This window comes from Chrysochloris asiatica, unplaced genomic scaffold, assembly GCF_000296735.1.
Source record: "Chrysochloris asiatica unplaced genomic scaffold, ChrAsi1.0 scaffold00310, whole genome shotgun sequence".
Classification (NCBI taxonomy): Eukaryota; Metazoa; Chordata; class Mammalia; order Afrosoricida; family Chrysochloridae; genus Chrysochloris; species Chrysochloris asiatica.
This window is the reverse complement of record NW_006408828.1, coordinates 735,800-758,137: the sequence shown is the minus strand read 5'-3', so window position 1 is coordinate 758,137 and position 22,338 is coordinate 735,800. Positions and strand designations below refer to the sequence as shown.

Here is a 22,338-nt window from a genome sequence, read left to right as displayed (position 1 = left end):
GGAGTTTCCATGATTCAGACCAGGTGATGGGATGTTAAGCCATGGCCCTGAGCTAAAAGCAGCCAGGCTTTTGAAGCTTTTGCAGTTACCATGGCACTCGGGAGCTGACCAGAAATACAAAGCCATCAGGATAGACAGGGAAGAGAAGTGGTTTCCTACTTCTGCTTAGTGGGAAAGTCCAAGACAGGGTTCTAAAAATACTACATTTAGGGGCACTTCTGGTCTAGAAACAGCGGCTCAAAGCCCCTCCTGAGGGTCAGAGGATCAACCAGGGCTGCATTTCATGCGAAAGGACATCAGGCTGATGAAACCTTCTACTCTCTGTGGCACAAACCAAGAACCAGATGGTTCCTGTCAGCTGGTGTTTGCAGAAGAGAAAAGTGCGGGTCAGGTCCTGAGTTATCTGGGTCATAGCCACATTGGGGACTTAAAGAACAGGGTTTCTATCTTGGGTTGGATCCTATATCCAAAGACTTCCACCAGGAGGGGATCAGATGTCGTCTCCACTAGAAGGTCAAGTGACATGCTCCCCCATGGCCACATGCTACTTTCTGGACCAGACTCAATTCTCAAGGAGCCATTGGCCCTGGTCGAGGAGAGCCAGGGACATGGGAATAAATCTTCCACCTCGAGGCCAGCATCTGAGGTCCACCAGAACCCACAACCTAACAGAATGCTGCTGACTGGCTGCTCTGTCTCTTGACACGTTTCGAACAGGGTTCCTTCTAGTTTGCTCTAGGCTGATCCCAGGCAGTAAGGATCTGTCCCACCTACAGTCCACCTCCTTCTTGCTTTGACCGAGGCAGTCAAGAGCCAAAACAGTTGTCATCTCTGAGAGGAGAGTTGTTGTTGTTGTTAAGTACCATGGAGTCAGTTCCAACCCTGCACAGGGTTTCTGAGGCTGTAAATCTTTACTGGTGCAGAACACCTCATCTTTCTCCCGCGGAAACACTGGTAGTTTTAAACTGCTGACCTTGAGGTTGGCAGTCCAACTCTTAATCACTACGCTACCAGAGCTCCTTCTCAGAGGAGAGAGTAGTCTTAAATCTTCTCTCAGACTAACAGCAGGCCCTCAGCAACAAAAAGAAACATTCTGTGAATCTATGTGTGATGCTTTACAAATACTTCTTATATCTCCAGCTCATCGAATGCTTAATAACAGTCTTGATTCTCCTCCCTCTTACTCAGAAAACTATGGCTTGGCGAGGTCAAGTGACCTGTCCAAGACCACATAACAGAACCGGGCCTTGCTTTCCAAATCCAGGATCCAAATCTTGCCCTTTTGCTCTTTGCACACCCCCACACTGGCTTCCTGAAAGCATCAAGACTGTTACAGCACAAAACAAGTCTCCCCTATATGGTCTCTGTCCTCAAGGAACTCATTAACATTCTGCCAAATATTAACAAGCTCAAAGCAGGGGGACATCCAGACTCCCAGGAGGAGACAACATACTAGAGGATGGCCCAGCAGCTAGGCTTTCTAGTCATGGCTTTGTATCAAGACGCATAAGAGGACAGCAAAAAAAAAAATGGGGACAAGATTAGCCACTTCTACTAAGGCTGCTGCGATGTGGCTCATGCTGGCCCAGAAGAACCTGGCTGGTCGGGGAAAACTGCTTCGCATTCGAGGGTGGGGAAAAGGCCTAGATGTTCATCTGTGTTAGCCAAGACAATAGGGTGGGGCACTCTTCCCCACCCAGTGCCAAGGCTCTTCCTCCTCTGGTAGGTGGTTAAGTTTCCTTTCACTCAATTCACTATGGAGTAGGCAGGAGGTGGTGCTAACTTGGTGTCCTCTGCTGGCACCCATTTCCCCATCCACTGTTCATAGCCACCTTGAGGGAGCTGTAGACCTCAATTCTGGATGCCCATCAGAATTGCCCATGGACCCAAGTCTGGGTGTCTGCCCCACCCTCCCAGAGGAGGATGAGAGGGCTTCTGTCTTCTTTAAAGCTCCACAGGATTTTTGATGCTTAGCTGTTAAGTGCCACTGAGTCAGTTTCGACTCATGGACTTTGCATAGGGTTTCCAAAGAGCAGCTGGTGACTTTGACAGTTGCAAACACACAGCTGTGAAATCTCCTTCAGGCAAAGCCCAAGCAGTGTAGCATTATACCCAGGACTCTAGATTTCCACCCAGGACTCAGTTCTGCCACCGGCTGAGCCACCACTCAGGCTAGCTGCCTAACGGGTCTTCTCAAATGTCTTAACAGAGTTGTTTGCAAGGAGTTAAGATGTTTCTACAAGAACTTAGTAAACTGCCAACACCTACAGAAATATTACAGTGCCCTTTCCCCCTCAACTGCTAATATGAAACTCCTTACATTATAGCATCATTTAGCACACCTGTCTCCTCTGGGCCAGACTTGCCATCTTACTGATTTTAAAATTCCAGCCCCTAGCAGCACAGAACGAGGACTACTATGTATTGTTAAATGAATACTGGCGGCATGCCAGGAACCTGTGCGTGTAGAAATGTTGAGAGATGACGATGACGAGGTGGCGGGGGTGTGGGGGTGTTTTAAGCGCTGTTGCAGCGCCCACCCCCACCCCCTCGCCAGGAAGCTCCCGGCGGCTAGGAGAATAAAGTCAGCCCCTGGGCAGTCCAGAAGCGGCCCCGCTAAGTCTCTCTCAGCTGCTGCCCAGCAACTGTTTGGGGGCTGGGCGTCGGCGAAAGGGCAGCCACCCAGCCGCGCCCTCCCCAGCGCCCAGCCTCCTCCAGACAGGGTGTCAGTGGCATGTGCTATTTCCAATAGTGCGTCCCCTGCCAAACTCTGCTGGGTGGCGTCGCTGAAAGGGACGAGACGCGAGCCGGGGGCTCGGGGTACGTCGAGGGGCTGCACCAGAGGCCGCGCGAAGCTGGGCCGCGGGCAGAGGTCGGCGCAAGGGGTTCGCGCTGGCTTCGTTCCCAGGTCAGGCGGCAGCCGCGCCTCCGCGGACCTGGGAGCAGCACTCGTAACACTCTTCTCCCCGGAAACGCTCGCCTCCCGCCTTATCTAGTAACGACGCCCGCTGTTGCATAGCAACGAGGATCCGGGTCCCAGTTTGGTTCCCGCGCCGCGCGCCGTCGGACCCCTCCCCACTCGGGCTCAGTAGGCCTTGCGGCCCCGCCCTATCCCCGCCCGCGACGGCGGCTGCCTTCCCGCCCTACGCACTGTGCCCCCAGCGCCGGTCTTGGCTTGCACTCACCGGGCTCTGGTCACTGCTACTCTTTTCACGTGCGACTTCGCTAAACCGCGCCACCAAACCCGCGCCTCGACTCCGGGGTGTTGGTTTATTGTCTGCGCACGCGCAAGGCGGGATAAATCCAGAGACGGGCTAGCCTCTCTTACTGCTTAAACGCGGTGTCCTGTGCGCATGCGCTCTACGCTCTCGATTACGGTTTTGTTTTTTTCCCTCCCGATAGATGAATGAAATCGGAAGTTAGAGCTCGGGACGGAAGTCTCTGATAGGGAAAGGGGGAAAAGTGACTATAGCTAGGCTGTACAGTGAGTAAGCAGTGTCTTTAAAATCGGGATAGAAGTCAATGTCCAATCCCTTCGGCATTTTGGGAAATGTAGTTCTCAGACTGTATGTAAAGAGAGCTCTGGGGGCATTGTGGGAATTGTTCTAAATTACCGGCGCCTGAGAGCACCCGGTATTTCGAAAAACTTTTCGCACTAAATGGCACAAAGGTAAAGAATATGTGAGGAGCAGTCACAACAAAGCTGGGAAATGCATCGGTTGCTTCAGACTGCACATCCAAACCCTCATTTCCAGTGACTCCCAAATCGGTTTCTGCCCTAAATTCCAGTCCTGGAATCCCCTGTTCTGAATTGAAGAAGGAGACTAAAATCCCAGATCCCCTATCTACCGCAAAGGGGAAGCGGAATGACTAGGGATTTGCAGTGAGGTGATCCTCCGAACCGTCTCCACTTCACATAACCACCACCACCAAGCTGTTGCCCGAAGATAGTTCCTTCCTGGTATTTAAATCAGTTCCTCAAACTCAGGCCTCTAAAATGGATCTTTATCTTCCCTCCCCTGGAGTCCTGGTGTGGCGCTGTGGGCGAATGCGCTAGACTGCAAAGTCAGTTTGAACTGCAAGGTTGCTGGTTCAAGTTCACCCGTTGCTCCTTGGAAACCCTTGAGAGGGTCCCAATGGGTCGGAACCAACTCGACGGCACTTAACAATATTTTCCCAACCCAGTCAGCATCTGATTCTCCTGTTTTCGTAGATCACATGCAAAAATGGATCCCAATCTCTCTTAAACCCAGGTGTTTTTCAGAGTCACCATCTTTACCAGGGCCCCCAGCACTTCCTGCCTCAGCCAACAACTTCTTTTCTTCTAGAACAGACTAGGATAGTAGCATCCTGGACCTTTGTCACCGTGGCATTTGTGACTTGTATGGCTACCAAAATCTCAGGTCACAGATTTTCCTGTGCAAGCAATGTAGCTTCTTTCTTTCTAGGACAAATCCATTTCTTTCCAGCTCTCTTTTCCATTGTGGTAGAGTAGAAACAATCTGAGACACATCAAAGGGTTTTCCCATCCCTTGGGAAATTAACATAGGGCCAATGCAAAGGGAAAAGCTGGAGGATTCTCCAAGTCAGTTTAGCTGGCAACTCCTGAGGCTTCTGTAGTTCCCTAGTCTGCCTATACGGACAGGTTGCCGCTGAATCTGCCTGGGAAATCGAGCCGGGTTTCTTGTTGTTATGTGCTGTGGAGTCGGTTCCGTCTCAAAGCGACCCTGTCCGTCTTTACGGGAGCAGAAAGCCTCATCTTTCTCCCGCTAGTAATTTCGAACTGCTGTATTTGCAGTTCGCAGCCCGATTTGTAACCACCAAGCTACCAGAGCTCCTTCTTAGTTAGTTATTGGCCTATGTGTACTGTGTCCGAGCAGCAACACTAGCTTTAGCCTGAAGGAACAAGGCACAGGGTTCTTTTCTCAGGGACCCATTTAATGCTGTGAATCGCTCTCTTTGCCTCTACACCTCTCTCCAGCCTAGGGAATCTCTATCTCCTTTGTGGAGAGAGTGAGGTGGGCTGTGGTGTGAGGAGATTCAGCTCTATACTGGTCAAACTTAATCATTTCTATTCCCTAAGGGGAGTTCTGGTGTGGTGCTGTGGGTTAATGCGCCAGACTGGAAAGCAGTTTGAACAGCAGTTCAAGCTTACCAGCTGCTCCTCAGAAACCCTCTACAGGGTCACTATGGGTGGGAACCCAACTTGATGGCACTTAACAACAACAATTCCCTAAGGGGCTGGCTTTTGAAACTCAAAATCATTGGAACCCTCCCCCCCCCCTTGCTGTCTAGTTGAGCCTACGTCACAGTGACCTGTATAAGACAGGGTTGAAGTCTTGGAAGAAGTACACCCAGAATGCACCTTAGAAGCGAGGGTGGTGACACTTTTCAGAAGGGGCTAGTCCTAGACAAAGGCTTCATGCTTAGCAACACCAGAAATCCATACAGAAGCAGACTGCCACATCTTTCCCCCCTTGGAGGGTCTGGATTTGAACCCCATACCTGTCAGTTAGCAGCCAAGCTTTTAACCACTATGCCACCCACGCTCCTCAAGCCTTAAAGGGACTCCTCGAGCTCTTGTGTTCTGCTGCCGCAGCCCTAAGCTTCCTCATGTGGCCAGGTCACTGGTTTTGCCCACACACTGGGTGCTCAATAAAGATTTGCCTGCTAGATGAAAAACTGGGCTTTCCTCTCTCCAATTTGTCCCCTTCCATCTCATCCAGGAAGTGTCTTTCTGAGGAAACTTCTGGAAAGATGGTTATCTTTAGGTCACTTGCTTGCTCAAATATAATCCAGAGAGTCTGTTCTTCTGCCAACCTAAACTCAGCTCTGGTTTAGAGCCCTACCTAAATTAACCCATTTTAGTTCTTCCACATCTAAGTCGTGGTGATGCCTGACTTCCAAGCAGCCTGCCATTCAACCCATGGTGTCTGTGATGCCCCTACTATGTGCCTGGCACTGCTAGACTCTGGAGATCAGGACAAGCCCGGTTCCTGTCATCAGAGTTTAAGGTCTAGCAGAGAATCCAAGCATTAAACAGAGAACTACAGTTAAATGATTATAGTTATTCCAAGTGGCTCCGAGGTGCGTTACAGGCTGCTAGGGTGCTTGCTGTACCCTGTACAGGGTCGCTTATGAGTCGGAACCGACTCCACGGCACCTAACCACCACCATCACCACCAAAGGAGCTCTAGAAGTCTTGGTGTGGCTCTGTGGGTTACTGCACCAGACTGCAAAGCCATTTGAATTGCAAAGTTAGTGATTCAACCTCACCAGCTGCTCCTCAGAAACTCTATACTGGGTTACCATGGGTTGGAACCGACTTGAGGCACTTCAAAACACAGCAACAACAACAACAACAAAAGGAGCCCTGGTTCTGGTGTAGCACTGTAGGATAAGCACTGGACTGCTAAGCAAAAGGTTGGCGGTTCAAACCTACCAGCCGCTCCTCAGAAACCTTACACAGGGTTTCTCTGAGGTGGAACCCACTTGACAGCATTTACCAACATCAAAGGAACACTGGAAGTTATACTCAGCAGTCAGAAAAAAAGGAATGGAAACAAAACAATACAGGGAGGCTGTGTTGTTACATGGAGGGGATTACAATCCTTAACATGAAACAAAGTATATGATTTGTTGACTGTAAAACTGATGACCCCTGTAAACCTTCACTCAATTCACAGTAAAAAGGTTTTGGTTTTTAAAAGAGAGCAGGGACCAGAGTGTATCCTTTGGCCCAGGGTCCCTGTGCTGAGAATCTCCTAGACCCAGGGAAAGATTGATGCCAAGACACGGGGTGATCTTCAAGGGACACTAAGCCCACAGATGCTGAAAGGAGACAGGACCGTCCCCCAGAGCCAACACAGAGAGAAAGACCTTCCCCAAGAACTGACACCCTAAATTCTGACTTCCAACCTCCTAAATACAGAGAAAGATGAGGTTTTCTTCTCCCACAAAGATTTGCAGCTTCAGAAACTCTATACAGGGTCACTGTGAGTCAGAACCAGCTTGATGGCACATAACAGCAACAACCTCCTAAACTGTGAGAGGATAAGTTTCTATCCCAGCCATCCATGTGTGGTATTTCTGTTACTGCAATACTAGAGAACTAAGACGCAACCAAGAACAGCAATTACTCTGAAATTTTTCTTTTCATGTGTTGATTAAACAAAATTAAAGATCCAAGAGAGCAGAAGCCTTATCATTCTTGTTCATTCATTTGTATCTGCCTGACATGCCCCAATCAATATCTGTGAACTGAATGAAGGGCCTGGGGAGCAGCATAAATAGGTTTTTCATTGAATGCAGATCACTGGGGGTTTTGTGGAAAGTGGATCAGAGGGAGACCAGGCTGGAAGCAAGACCAATTAGGAAGCTATTTATGGGTACAGGGGAGAACTTCTGTCACCATGGTAGCTAGGGCTTTTGAAATAATGACAAACGTAAATACATGTATTGTACTTGCTATGTTCCAGGTTAGTTCAAAGTGTGGTTTGCATATTAACTCATTACACACACATACACACACATAACTCCTGTGAGTTAGTTCTACCCTTGTTATCACGCTCCTGATTTTACAGATGAGGAAATTACAGCTTAGAGAAATTCACATGGCATACTAGCTGGATGGAGCTGGAAAGTAAGCACAGTCTGACTTCAGGGTCCATGCTTTTGGCCACTCCACCATACTGTTCAGTACCTGCAACTTTTGTTCTTTTCTCAAAGCCTTTGCTTAAGCTGTTGCTCCTCCTAGAATGCCCTTCACTTCCTTCTCCTCTCTGAATATTACTCACCTGTCAAAGCACAGATCATCTGTCCCTTTTCAGAGAAGACTCCATTGACCACGCCTATCCGTCCCGCTATCTTCCTTGTCTGGATCCCTTGTAGCCCACACATGAAATGGAGCATGTTCTCTACATAATTCTTGAGTGTATCTTAGCTCACAGAAATCCACAAAAAACCGTATTCTGTTTGAGCTGGGAGTGACCTAAAAGTCATATACAAAACCAGCAGAGAGACAACAAAGATATGGGAGACCAAATAAAACAGACCCAGATGAAAATTCTGGCACCCTGAACTTCAGAAGAAAGTTAAGAGAGGTGGATGGAGTGCTTGCTGGGAGGAGAGGCCAAGCAGGGATGGTGAGAGAAGGAGATTGACCAGTGAACATCTGGCCAGACATGGACTGACCCTCTTATGAGCAGTTCTGGCAGCAGAGGGAGGCCTGGCAGAGCAGATTCGTGTAGGTGATAGGGATGGTGTGATTCGGTTTTCCCCCACGCTTCCCTGGTGACAAAATGTGAGGCCATTCCCCACTCTCATCCATTCCCAAGAGTTAGGAACCACATGGTTGACAACTACAGCAGTGTGAGCTATGCCACTTTGGTGTGTCACTTTGGTCTGGATTCAGACTTACAGAACCCGCAGAGCCACCAGACCAGCATTTAACCAGTTGTGCTTCCCCCAGCTTCCAGTAGTCCTAATAGACACTGAACCAGCTCCATCAAGCACCCCTATGAACTACTTCTGTATTGAGTGCCCTGAACATAGATAACACTGAGGTCACTAGGAACTCCATCTAGGGCCAGGAACTCTGCTGTCACATCCCTTCCACAACCACTTCATGAGCTCCTTAAATTGCAGGATCCCACCAGACATTTCTCCCCTCCGGGTTCAACAACTGCATTGTTTGTTTTTACAAATATGACAAAATCCCACAATGCCCCGGAGACAACAGATGATTTTAGCTCATGTGAAGAAACAAGAGACAATAGCTCAAACAAATGACCACGATGCAGAGACAGAAACATTTCTAAGGAAAAAAAAAAAGGTAATGGAACTAACTGAAAAAGAATTAAAAAACAAACAAACGATATTTTGGTACCTTCAATGATTGACAGAAAGATTGAGAAAAACCATAACATAGGAAAAACTTTAGAAGAATTCAGGAAAACACTACAAGAAGAAACATAAAATTAATGCAAGTTTGGAAACAATAAAAAACCTGCAATTAGAACTCCAGAAGATTAATACTAAGATTTCAGAAATGGACAATACATAGAAAGGGAAAAGGAGCAGATCTGAAGCAATGGAAGCCTGAATTAGTGAACTTGAAGATAAATTTCTCAATACTAGTATGCTAGAAGAACAATCAGAAAAAATGAAAAAAATCCAAAGATAGCCTAAGAATTATGTGGGATACCATGAAGAGAAACAACTAACACGTGATTGAAATTCTAGAACAGGATGGCAATGAAAAGCACAGAGAAAATTGCCAAAGAGTTGCTGAAGAAAACCACCCTAAACTAACACCTTGAAAGACGAGAAGATATGCATACAAGAAGCTGAACGAATGCCAAACAGGAGAGATCCTGGAAGAAAATCACCAAGACATATCATAGTCAAACTCTCCAAAATCAAAGACAAGGACAGAATCCTGAGAGCAACTCAGTAAAAACAAAACATTATCTACAAAGAGGACCAAGAATTTTAATCTCTGATTTCTCAGCAGAAACTATGCAGGCAAGACAAAACTCTGAAAGAAAAAAGTTGCCAACCAAGATTCATATACCCAGCAAAGCTTTTCCTCAAATATAATCGCAGAATTAGGACATGTCCTGATAAACAGAAATGAAAGGAAATTGTAATGATCAAACATTACAAAAATTGCTAAAAGATGTTATTTGGACTGAGAATAAACACTAGCAGATAACAACCTGAATTTACCATACCTGACAGACAATACCACCCAGAACTAGTCCAGATAGAGAAGCATTTAAAGTAAAACAAACCTACAAGACTGAAAATAGGGAATCAGAGATAATATATAACGAAGTCAACTACAAAGCAAAAAAAAAAAAGGGAATAGTGTAGATACAGAACTTCCAAATGGCAAGGAAGTCAAGTAGATTTCAAGGTAAAACAGACTGTTTTAAGCAGGGTAAAAATTTATAAATTGCAAGGTAATCTCAATGAAAAACAATATAACTTCACATCAAAATAAAAAAAGAAAAGTCAGAAAGATTTAGTAAACGTTGTTGTTGTTGTTAAGTGTCATCGAGTTGTTACCGACCCATAGCGACCCTATGCTCAGCAGAATGAAACACTGCCCGATCCTGGGCCAACCTCACTATTGTTGCCACGCTTGAGTCCATCGATGCTGCCACTTGGTCACTCCATCTTGTTGGGGGTCTTCCTTTTTTCTTTGACCCTCAACCTTACAAAACATGATATCCTTCTCCAGCGACTGCTCCCTCCTGACAATATGTCTGAAGTAGGAGAGACAAAGTTTGGTCATCTTGGCCTTCAAGAAGCATTCTGGCTGCACTTCTTCCAAAACGGATCTATTGGTTCTTGGTAATGGTAGTAAACATTAACACAACAGAAATCAAAATGAAAAGAAAACCCACATATAAAACGAACTCAGAATAGAAAATTATGTGGAGCAAAGAATCCAGCAGCACCACACACATACAAAACACAGAACAATGACAGAAATCAATTCAGACCTATTGATAATCACACTGAGAGTAAATGGATTAAATGTACTGGTCAAGAGTCATAAAGAGCAGAATGGATAAGACGATTGTTGTTAAGTGCCTTCGAGTCGGTTCCGACCCATAGCGACCTTCCGAGGCAGTAAATCTTTACGGGAGCAGAAAGCCTCATCTTTCTCCCGCGGAACGGCTGGTAGTTTCGAACTGCTGGCCTTAAGGTTCGCAGCCCGATTCGTCAGCCCGATTCGTAACCACTACACTACCAGAGCGTTTACTCTGTCTCCAGCTTTTCGCTATGTCTCATAGACACCATATTGCAGGATCCTATTGTCTTATCTTACTGTATTGGATCTTATTGGATAAACACTCATAAACAAAAGAATGGTTTTCCCAAGAGCAGCTGGTGAGTTTGAACTGCCCACCTTGTGGCTCAAATCAACCTTGCGGTCACACAAAAGGACAAATATTGTATGAGACCAATATTGTAAAAACTTAAAAAAACAAAAACAAAGATTTTCTTGATAAAAAGAAGCAATCTTGTGTTTCCTCAATGGGCCGTGGGGAGGGAAGATATTAATTTGGGTGACAATGCAGGTTAGCAGAGGAAGGTTAACAGAGGAAAAATGAAGGTATTAGGGGATATGGAGGAATACGATAGTTAAAGTGAATAGAGGTAAATACTGTTAACTGTTGGTACTTGGAGGGGATTGTAACTATAAAAAGAAGCAAAGGATATGATTCCTTGAATGTAAAATTGATGTTATGCTCTGTAAACCTTCACTTAATTCACAATAAAAAGTTGAAAGAAAAAAAAAAAGATGTATACATCAAAAACAAAAAAATGGCAGAGAAACCCGTGACTTGTCCAAGGTCACAGAGCAAATTGGCAGCAGGTGTAGGGCTAGAACAGTTTGTAAATCCTCTCTTCATCTGCACTTTCTACAAAGACCCCCCAGCACTTGTTTTTCATAAAGGGTGGCCCAGAAACACCTGCTTCCGTCACGTGGCCACGTACTAAAAATGCATACGCTCTAGGGCAGATCTCAGAAATCTGCATTTTTACAAGCTGTTTACGAGACTTTGCGCACAGTTAAGTTTGTGTGGCCGTTATAGGATAAACACTGGTCCACAAGGTCAGTTTGAAACGCAAGGTTGGCAGTTCAAACTCTCCAGCCGCTCCTCGGAAACCCTATACAGGAACGCTATGAGTCGAAACCGACTCGACTGCACTTACTAACAACCAAGTTTGAAAATCAAAGACGACTAGCTGTCTTGAGGGCTGCAAGAACGCTTTGACTTGCTGCATCATGGGAAATGTAGTTTCAGACAGCTTCTTCTCTGAGCGTTTTACGGAAGGAGACGAGTCACTCCGGAAATAGCCGAGTGTTCTGTGGCGGGCCCTTTCCTGCCCGGTTGCATTCTGGGAAAGGGCAGTTTCCGTTAGGTGCAGAAGCCTGCAGCGCGCGACCTGCCTCATTCCCACGTGAAGTGCTACGCGATTATTGCTCTGCGGGGCTGCTCCCCGCTCACTGCGGAGCGTCTCGGAAACAGCGGGGAACCGGAAGTGCCCCGCGGCGGCTCCGGAGCCCGGTGTGAGGCTTCCCGGAGCGCAGTGACGGCGCCATGTCCCTCATCTGCTCCAGTGAGTAGTGGCTGCGACCGTTCGCGGGTCACCGGAGGCCGGAGAGCTGAGCGGGAGATCGCGCAAGCTGCTGCGACCCCGGGATTTGAAGGAAGCAGGAACGGGGCGCCCGGGTGACAGAACGGCGACCTGTCAACTCCGGGGCCCTCTCCGCCACGGCGTCGGGTGCCTTTGCGCAGGGCTCCGCAGTTTACATAGCACCCCAGATTTATTGTCTCGTTTATGGAGGCCTGGACGCAGAGAGAGCGGGTGCAGGCGACGCAGATGTGGCGTCGGCCGCCCGCGATCAGTTTTGCGATCGAACTCAGGCCGCGACCCTTCTCCGGGCCTCAGTTTCCCCATCGTACCACGTTGCCCTGGATGCTGTCCGAGGTCGCGCTGGGTAGTCGGAGCCTCTGCAGTTGGCGAAGGTCACACTGGGAGTTCGAGGCAGAGATGGGCCTGGAAGCCAGGTCTCCCGGGCCCGGGCTAAAGGAATCAAAAACAGCGCTTGTTTATAAGGCCTCTCTAGTGGTTTACAACGGTGCCTCCAAGTTCATGATCTCGCTTTAGCCTCTTAAAATTTCCCGAAGCCCAAATAAAGGAGCCGGTTTCTCAGATGAGGAAGGGAGGCCCGGGGAGTGTTGGCGAAGGTTCCAAGGTGGCAGCGTGGGGTGGCAGCAGGGTCTCTGTCCCCACATCCAGGTCTCTGTCCTGCCTTGCACCGGCTTTCCTGTTGGTTCACGTTTTCCCATCTCATCAGGGTTCCAGTTCCCCATCCCTGTGCTCCATCCGCGTCTCAACCCTCCCCTATTGACCCAAAGGAGGGGAATGAGCAGAGAAGGGAACCCCTTCCCTGAAGAAATTGCAAAGCATTTTTACGTCCCAAGCTTTCAGCCACTCCTCCCGGGCATCTGCATGGACTGAGAGTCTCACCAGCCCGAAGCCCTGTCCTCTATGGCTCACAGTCCATGAGGGACAGGCCTGTAAATGATACCTCTGCAGGCACTTGTTGTGAGGATGGGTTAATGTACATAAAGTGTTTAGAATCATGCTTGACACCTAGCAAGCGTTGTGAAAATGCATTTTATTATTCTAGGACTTGTAAGGTTGCTTTGTAACTTGTATGTCTGATCATGTACAGAAGGCTCCAGAATTGACATGGACAGCAGGGATTTGAGGGGTTTCATGTATGTTTCCATCTCCTGGTACCTGATAGCTTTTAGAGGCAGTCCTGGTAGCACTGTGGCTAAATGAGAGGCGGGCAGTTGGAACCCCCCAGCCAGTCTTCGGGAGAAAGATGTGGCAGTTAGCTTTGGAAACCCTGCTCTGTCATATAGGGTCATTGTGAGTTGGAATAGACTGGGTTGATGGCAGGCCACCACCTCAAGGACAAGTTTTGTTTCAAAGTGAGATGGGCAGGGATTATTGACTACTCTGTAGGTGCCTGGCATATGGTAGTTTTGCAGTGAATTTTTGTTGTCTGGCTGTTTATCAAGCATGATGTCCATCTATAGGGACTGTACCCTCCTGATAACATGTCCAAATACAGGAGACAAAATCTGGCCAGCCTCATTCCTTAGGAGCATTCCAGCTGTACTTCCAAGATGGATTCATTGGTTCTTCACCAACACCATCATTCAAAGACATCAGGTCTTCATTGGTTTTCCTTATCCATTGTCCAGCTTTTGCATGCACATGAGGTGATTAAAAAGGCCATGGCGTGGATCGGGTGCACTGTAGTTCTCAAGGTGATACGTTTGCTTTTTAATGCTTTTGAGAAGTCTTTTGCAGCTGATTTGTCTCATGCTTTATGTCATTTCATGTCTTTAGTGCTGCTTCTGTGGGTGTTGATTGCAGATTCAAGTCAAAGGAAATTCTTGACAACTTCATTCTTTTCTGTATTTATCGTGATGTTGCTTATTGGTCCAGTTGTGAGGATTTCTGTTTTCTTTAAATTAAGATATAATCCATACTTGAAGGCTATAGCTTTTGGTCTTCATCAGTAAGTGCTGCAAGTCCGCTTCACTTCTAGCAAGCAAAGGTCTGTCATCTGCATACTGCAGGTTGTTAATGAATCTTCCTCCAATTCTGGTGCTGTCTGTGGTCCTCATGTAGTCCAGCATCTCAGCTTATTTGTTCTGTGTACATATTGAGTAAGTATAATGAAAGGACACAGCTCTGTGCACTCTCTAATTCCAAACCACAAGGTTTCCTCTACCTGGCTCTTTTCTAAGGCCTGTCTCTTGGTCTGTGGACAGGTTCCACATGAGTATAATTAAGTGTTCTGGAATTCCCATAATTTGTTATGAACCACATAGTCAAATGCTTTTGTGTAGTCAGTAAATCATCTTTTTGGAATGCTCTGCTTTCATCTAAGATCCTTCTGACATCAGTAATGATAGCCCTCGCTTCTTTCTTATCCTGTTCGGAATCCAGCCTGAATTTCTGGCCGCTCCTTGTCAATATACTGCTGCAACTATGTTGAATTATCTTCAGCATATTTTTACTTGCATGTTATATTAATGATATTGTTTGATAATTTTAACTTTCTTTTTGGTCACATCTTTTTGGAATAGGCACTCTTCCAGTCAGTTTCGCCAGGTAGCTGTCTTCCAGATTTCTTGGCACAGAACAGTGAGTGCTTCAAACATTGCGCCCATTTGTAGAAACATTTCAAGTGGTCAACGTCAATTCCTGGAGCCTTTAGTGCAACTTGTATTTTTCCCTTCAATACCATCAATTCATGACCGTATGCTACCTCTGGAAATGTGCCAGTTCGTTTTGTATAGTGACTTCACGAATTCCTTCCATTTCTTTTTGATGCGTCCTGCATTGTTCAAAGGAGCTGTGGTAATATAGTGGTCACAAATCAGGCTGCTAACTTCAGGGTCGGCAGTTCGAAACTACCAGCTCAGCTGTTCGGCGGGAGAAAGATGAGGATTCCTGCTCCTATAAAGATTTACAGCTTCGGAAAACCCTGTCCAGGGTCACTATGAGTCGGAACCGACTCCACGGTACTTAACAACCACAACAAGCATTGTTCAAGGTTTTGCTTATAGAATCCTTCAGTATTTCACGTTGAAACATTGTTTTTCTTCAGTTCTTTCAGCTTGTGAAATGCTGAACATGTATGTTCTTCCCTTTTGATTTTTAAGCTCCAGGTCTTTCTGCATTTCATTATACCGTTTTACTCTGACTTCGCAGGCTGCCCTGTGAAATCTTCTGGTTAGTTCTTTTACTTCATTGCTTTCGTTCACTTTAGTTGTGCTGTGTTTAAGAACAGCAAATTTTAGTTTCTTCTGACATCAGTTTGGGTCTTTTTTTTCCTTTCTATCTTTTTCATGACCTTTTGCTTTCTTTGTCTCTGCTCCTCTTGCTGTCAGCCCTTAACTTGTCTTCAGTCATTTGTGTCCAGTGCATCAAGTCTGTTCCTGAGACAGGCTCTAAATTCAGCTGGGATAGACTCAAGGTCAGACTTTGTCTGCTGTGAACTTAATGCTAATGTTTTTCTTCTTCCACTTAAACTGGCACAAGAGCAATTGATAGTCTGTTCCGCAGTTGGCCCCTGAGACCATGTTTGACTGATGATATCGGGCAGCTTTGTTCTGTTGTACGTGAGGTCACTAGAGTAAGAACTGACTGAAGGACACCTAACCACAACATCTGACTGTCTGGAAACTATTGCTGGAGAGCATTCTGGGACAGTAACAGACTGGCTCGGCTTCAGTGTGAGGACATGTCTTGTTGGGGCTAGTAGTGGTGAGGGATTACTTTAGTCCAAGGTTCCCTTTGTCCCCATGCTCACTGCCTGCCTTTCCCCTGCAGTTTCCAATGAAGTACCTGAGCACCCATGTGTGTCCCCTGTCTCCAATCACGTCTACGAGCGGCGGCTCATTGAGAAATACATTGCAGAGAATGGCACAGATCCCATCAACAACCAGCCTCTGTCTGAGGAACAGCTGATCGACATCAAGGGTGCGCACTGGCTGGCTTCCGGCCAGGGTCGTCTCAGTTCAGAGCCTGGCCAGCACATTGGAAGAGGAGAGGGCCGTCTGCTAATAGGGGCTCAGGGAAAAGGAGGAGGGGGCGGGAGAAGACCACTGGCCTGTGGTTCTTCATACCACTTTCCCTTTTGGCAGTTGCTCACCCGATCCGGCCCAAACCTCCCTCGGCAACTAGCATCCCAGCCATTCTGAAAGCCCTGCAGGATGAGTGGGTAAGTCCCCCCAAGGGAGCCAACATCTTTCCCACTTGAAGAGATGAATCCCTGGAGCAGGCCTAGGAAGTGGGGAGACTGAGGGGCCAGAATGATAAGGGAGGAGGAACTTGGGTGTTGAAGTTACACAGACTTGGTCTTCAAACTTAGCATCATCACTTAATAGCCGTGTTACGTGGTGCAAGGTGCTTGGGCTCTCCTGTTTTCCTGATGGTACAGTGGGGATTTTAGTTATTTACCTCTCAGGGATTTTTGAGGGTTAGAATGTGATGTCAGGAACGTGTTGTACTCCTCGGTGTATCCCCAGCACCCAGGGCAGCACCCAGTAGGTGCTATGGACCGTGAGGGGCTGTGACACAGTGCCTGACAATGAGGGCCACAGTCATGGCCGCGCCTGGTGCTCCTTAGGAGTGACGGGACGGCGGGCGTCTGTGGTTTGCTGTTAAGTTCGAGATGTTGGAGGTGGATCCCCAGCACCCAGGGCAGCACCCAGTAGGTGCTATGGACCGTGAGGGGCTGTGACACAGTGCCTGACAATGAGGGCCACAGTCATGGCCGCGCCTGGTGCTCCTTAGGAGTGACGGGACGGCGGGCGTCTGTGGTTTGCTGTTCAGTTCGAGATGTTGGAGGTGGAGGAGTGCTGGCTCCCCCTTCGGCAGGCTCCCTGCCCTCACAGTGCTGCCTCTGTCCCCCAGGACGCAGTCATGCTGCACAGCTTCACTCTGCGCCAACAGCTGCAGACCACCCGCCAGGAGCTGTCCCACGCTCTGTACCAGCACGACGCCGCCTGCCGTGTCATTGCCCGTCTCACCAAGGAAGTCACTGCTGCCCGAGAAGGTGCACTCCCCCCCCCCCCCCCCCCCCCCCCTGCTGTCCCACAGTGTCATGGCTTATTGCTGACCCTCCCTCCCTTCTCCCTCAGCTCTGGCCACCCTGAAGCCGCAGGCGGGTCTCATCGTGCCCCAGGCCGTGCCCAGCTCACAGCCCAGTGTCGTGGTGAGTGACACCCCACCTTGTCAACAGCCTGTTTGATCCAGTGGCCCAGGGAGCTCTCGTTGGCCTTTTTCACCTTCACCTTTCCTCTCTTCAGGGTGCGGGTGAGCCAATGGATCTGGGCGAGCTGGTGGGAATGACCCCTGAAATTATTCAGAAGGTGAGTTGTGCTCTGACTTGATGGAACCGTCCATGTAAGTCCACTTAAAGCTCTGTAAGCCTGGGCTGATATCGCCAGCCCTTCTGGGTCTCTTTCCTGACCTTGGAAATGAGAAGCCTGCAGCCTACTTCCTACTCCTGCTAGTGTGGCGCTCAGACCTTGTTACGGAGTGCTCTGCAGCTGTTGAAGCCCTTTCTTACATGTGTGGAGGGGCTTCCAAAAGGTGGTGGGGCAATCCCACTCGCTTTTCCTTCCATTTTCCCCTGAACTTTCGAAGTCCCCTCATACAGGAGCCCTTGGGGGTGCAGTGGTTAAGCACACAGCTGCAAAACAAAGGGTCACTAGTTTGAACCCTCCACCTGCTTCTTGGGAGAAAGTTGTGGTGGTCTTGTGAGAGCCTTGGAAATCCTCTGGGACGTTTGACTGTCTGAGAGGGTGGCGATGAGTCGGAATCCATTCAACAGCAACGTGTACTGGTTCTGTCTGTGTCTCAGAGAGACAGGACACGGACTGTCATCGCTCTTTTACTGATGAACTGGAGACTCGGATTGGGCTGCAGACTCAGGTCCGGGGTGTTTACACTCACGAGGCCTCATTCATGGGGCGCGAGTGCCTTCCAAGCAGAGGCCTGGGCTGGGAGCTCTGTTGCTGGGTTATGTCCTCTCTGTGTCCTTTGTCACCTGTGTGACTTAGGGCAAGTGACTTCTCTGAAGCTAAATTCTCAATACCCACCTCGTAAGGTTGGGGCGGAAGTAAAAAGAGATCATGCGTGTGAGCACAGAACATGTCAGGTCACATGTCTTGGCTGTGCTTTTGAAGGCATCGAGGGGCCACTGTCTGGCAAGTTCCTGTGTCTCATTCTGAGCCTGTCCCCCTCTCTCCACCCCAGCTTCAAGACAAGGCCACTGTGCTCACCACGGAGCGTAAGAAGGTGAGTCCTCTCCCAGCCTCAGGAGAGAGCTGGCTTGCTGGGAGGTGGTTGTAACCTCTCGGGGAAGGGACTGGCTGAAACGTGCACTTACTGCCTCGGTTTTCATTTCCTCAGAGAGGGAAGACTGTGCCTGAGGAACTGGTGAAGCCTGAGGAGCTCAGCAAATACCGGCAGGTGGCATCCCACGTGGTGAGTGGCTACCCTCCCCCTCCCCATGGAGTTTCCCGCGTAGAGAAGAACAGCGGGGGGAGAGCTGTCTGGGGCCTTGGCCCTGTCTCTAGCCTTGGATGTGGAGTCGTCAGGGTTTTGCTTCGTGTCTGGTTCTGGGCTTCCCAGAAACTCCGTGAGGGAGGTCTGCATCCAGGCAGAGTGCCCAGCAGGATGGCCAAGGTGCAGAAGGCTGGGGGCGTGGGATCAGGAGCTGCGTGGCTTCTGGCCATGACCAGGCTTGGTTTTGGCTTTCTCTCTCTTGAAGGGGCTGCACAGTGCCAGCGTTCCTGGGATCCTGGCCCTGGACCTCTGCCCCTCCGACACCAACAAGATCCTCACAGGTGAGAACCTGAACCTGGCCCAGCAAGGGGGCAGGGGTGGGGACAGCCAGGGGCCTGACCATTTTGTGTCTCCTTTGGGTCCCTTCTAGGCGGGGCGGATAAAAATGTTGTCGTCTTCGATAAGAGTTCTGAGCAAATCCTGGCCACCCTCAAAGGCCATACCAAGAAAGTCACCAGTGTGGTGTTTCACCCTTCCCAGGTAACGTCGGCCACTCCCTCCACAGCCCCATTCACTCTCCGGCTGCCGCTGTGCAGTGTTGGCACCGCGTGGCCTCTGTGGGGTTCTGGAGCTTGCTGGTTAATTAGCCCGCCTAAAGCATCGGTCTTCAAACCAGAGGGAGGAAGGAAGGGTCAATTGAAAAAGCGTATTCAGTGAGGTATATTAGCTAAGAGGGAAGATTTGTAGTGTTCATAATACCAACTGCAGGAAACAAAGTTCCACAGAGTCCCAACTCACAGATAGCTGGAGAAGACAGGTAAGTCCTTGTTACCTGATCCTTCAGATGGGAGGCAAAAGCTTACTGTAGACTCTGTAAGGCTGTGGGTTAAAGCAGGCTGAGAACCACCAATTGAAAGGGCAGAGGCAACGTATTAGATCTGATTAAAAGAACTCTTGCTGTCCAGTTGATTCCAACTCAGCAGCTCTGCAGGCTACAGTAGAGTAGAGCTGCCCTGTGGAGTTTCTGAGGCTGTGAATCTGTATAGAAGCGGACAGCCACATCTTTCTGCTGCTGAGCAGCTGGTGGGTTCAAACTGCTGGCTTTTCAGTTGCAGCCAAGCACTTTAACCACTTAGCTTACATGTGACTAGTAAATAAAATGATATTTAAAATTCAGTGCCTAGCCACCTTCTAAGGAGCGCTGTGGTTAGGAGTCAGGCTGCTACTCTCATGGTTAGCAGTTTGAAACTACCAGCAGTTTCTCGGGAGAAAGATGAGGCTTTCTGCTCCTGGCAAGATTTATAACCTTGGAAACCCTATGCAGGGTCGCTGTGAGTCGGAACCGACTCCATGGCACATGACAACCAAGCCATCTTCTGGGATCTTGGTCTGGCAGTGTGGGTTAATGCGTGAGATGTCAAAGTCAGTTTGAACTGCAAGGTTGGTGGTTTAAGCTTACCAGCCACTCCTCAGAAATCCAATTCAGGGTCGCTATGGGTCAGAACCAACTTGATGGCACTTAACAACAATAACAGCCATTTTCTGGGAATGATCTGATGGCTCTATAGGATTAGCATTGGTCTGTGAACTACAAAGTCAGTGGTTCAAGCCAGCTACCTTCTCCATGGGAGAAAGGTGAGGCTTTCTGCTCCCACAAAGATTTATAATCTCAGATAACCCTATACAGGGTCACCATGAGTTGTAACTGACTCAAGTACTTGGCAGCAACCACTGTCCTCACTTTGGTCCTGGAAACAGACGGTGCAGGGTGGTTCTGTTGCAGTTGTCTTTTTTGCCACTAGATGGCGACGCCTCCCAGATAAGGAGTGATGGACATTTGGTGGGTCGTTCCAGGCTGGGTGGACAGCTGGTAGTTATGACCATCTCCAGCCCCTGTTGGAAGGTTGTCATGGCTCATCTCTCCTCTGCCTCTCTGCTCTCCTTCCAGGACCTGGTGTTTTCTGCCTCCCCAGATGCCACCATCAGGATTTGGTCCGTTCCGAACACCTCTTGTGTCCAGGTGGTTCGGGCCCATGAGAGCGCAGTGACAGGCCTCAGCCTCCACGCCACTGGTGACTATCTTCTGAGCTCTTCCGATGACCAGGTGTGAGCCCAGCCAGGGAGAAGGGAGCATCTTACCAACTCAGCCGATTCCCAAACCTGGGAGGAGCCAGCTTTGCCAGGGTTTGCCAGGCTCTCTGCCTCCCCTGCAGGCATAGCCACAGCCTGGGAACCTGCTTCCTCACTGGCTCCATTGTCTCTGCTTTTCAGTACTGGGCCTTCTCTGACATCCAGACAGGGCGTGTGCTCACCAAGGTGACAGATGAGACCTCCGGCTGCTGTAAGTCTCCCCAGAAGCAATTGGCTCTTTTTGCTCACCCACGGGTTACTGTTTATCCTTATATTTCACTGAACTGCACTCATTTGTTCTTCTAAACATCCATTTTCCCACCAGCACCTGTGAAGTGCCAGGTGTTGGGCTGAGCCCCGCGAGGATGTATAAAGAACTGGGGAGCTACCTTTGCTGCTCTGACCCCCTGCTTGTCTGTCCCCTCCTCTGCAGCTCTTACCTGTGCACAGTTCCACCCCGATGGACTCATCTTTGGAACAGGAACCATGGATTCTCAGATCAAGATTTGGGACTTGAAGGTAAGACATGGCAGACTCCATCTGAGGCCTGGGGTTGGAGCTCTTCCAGATAAGCGCTGCTGATCAGGTGCCCTGGCACCTGGTCCTGGGGGTGCCCTGGGGCAGGGCGGGTGGGGGCACTGGCTCTACGGTGTGATGTGGTGGTTCAAGTCCTGGGGGGGCCCTGGGCCTGGCCATCCGCCATACTGCTCCTGCTGCTTGTTCTTCCCCACGAGAACGTCTCCAGGGTGAGCCCCCATTTCTTTCTTCCTCCTTTGGCCACTGGGGTCATACTTTACCCTCTACCCCCACTGTAGGAGCGCACCAACGTGGCTAACTTCCCTGGGCACTCGGGCCCCATCACTAGCATTGCCTTCTCGGAGAATGGCTATTATCTGGCGACAGCAGCCGATGACTCTTCCGTCAAGCTCTGGGATCTGCGCAAACTTAAGAACTTCAAGACGTTGCAGCTGGACAACAACTTTGAGGTGTGGCTGCCTGGCTTAGTCTGAGTGGCTTCTGCTTACCCCCTGGGCGCCCCAGATATGACCTGTCCTCTGCTTCTGTAGGTGAAGTCACTGATCTTTGACCAGAGCGGTACCTACCTGGCCCTTGGGGGCACAGATGTCCAGATCTACATCTGCAAACAGTGGACCGAGATTCTTCACTTTACAGGTAGAGACTGGCCTCAGGTGCCCAGGCCCCGGGGAGGTGGGAACCTCACTGGGATAGGTCGTATAGGATGAACCTGGGTTTGCTTAGCTGTGAATCAGTATCCGAGGCAGTGGCCCAACTAGCATTTACTTGACGTTAATGCCAGTTCCTGTCACTTTCATGCTTTGTGACACTGGCAAGATACTCAGGAAAACTAGGTGGTAATAGTGCATACTGAGTGGGGAACGGGGAGGCTTTAAAAATGCATGTGTGTACATATACGTGTACATCTCAGTTAGTGCCCAGCTTCAGATGGCGTTCATGACTAACTGTGCTTTTGACCGCCTGTTTCTTGTGTGTGCGACTTACTGTTAACATGACCACATGCAGTGTTGTGTGTGCATCTTACTGTTAAAACGTACC

General features: G+C 48.9%; 1 protein-coding gene across 1 annotated transcript in view; it reads left to right on the top strand.

The window, feature by feature from the left end:
* The first annotated feature begins 11,927 nt into the window (after positions 1 to 11,927).
* The window catches only part of PRPF19 (pre-mRNA processing factor 19), a 14,069-nt gene continuing 3,658 nt past the window's right edge, over positions 11,928 to 22,338 (top strand). The window contains exons 1-15 of the mRNA XM_006874988.1: positions 11,928 to 12,141; positions 15,949 to 16,098; positions 16,263 to 16,339; positions 17,035 to 17,176; positions 17,262 to 17,335; positions 17,430 to 17,492; positions 18,382 to 18,423; positions 18,538 to 18,612; positions 18,899 to 18,974; positions 19,064 to 19,173; positions 20,582 to 20,737; positions 20,905 to 20,974; positions 21,197 to 21,282; positions 21,579 to 21,749; positions 21,831 to 21,936. Of these exons, the coding sequence (XP_006875050.1) occupies positions 12,123 to 12,141; positions 15,949 to 16,098; positions 16,263 to 16,339; positions 17,035 to 17,176; positions 17,262 to 17,335; positions 17,430 to 17,492; positions 18,382 to 18,423; positions 18,538 to 18,612; positions 18,899 to 18,974; positions 19,064 to 19,173; positions 20,582 to 20,737; positions 20,905 to 20,974; positions 21,197 to 21,282; positions 21,579 to 21,749; positions 21,831 to 21,936 (1,417 nt within the window). The 5' untranslated portion in view covers positions 11,928 to 12,122. The remainder of the gene's footprint in view (positions 12,142 to 15,948; positions 16,099 to 16,262; positions 16,340 to 17,034; positions 17,177 to 17,261; positions 17,336 to 17,429; positions 17,493 to 18,381; positions 18,424 to 18,537; positions 18,613 to 18,898; positions 18,975 to 19,063; positions 19,174 to 20,581; positions 20,738 to 20,904; positions 20,975 to 21,196; positions 21,283 to 21,578; positions 21,750 to 21,830; positions 21,937 to 22,338) is intronic.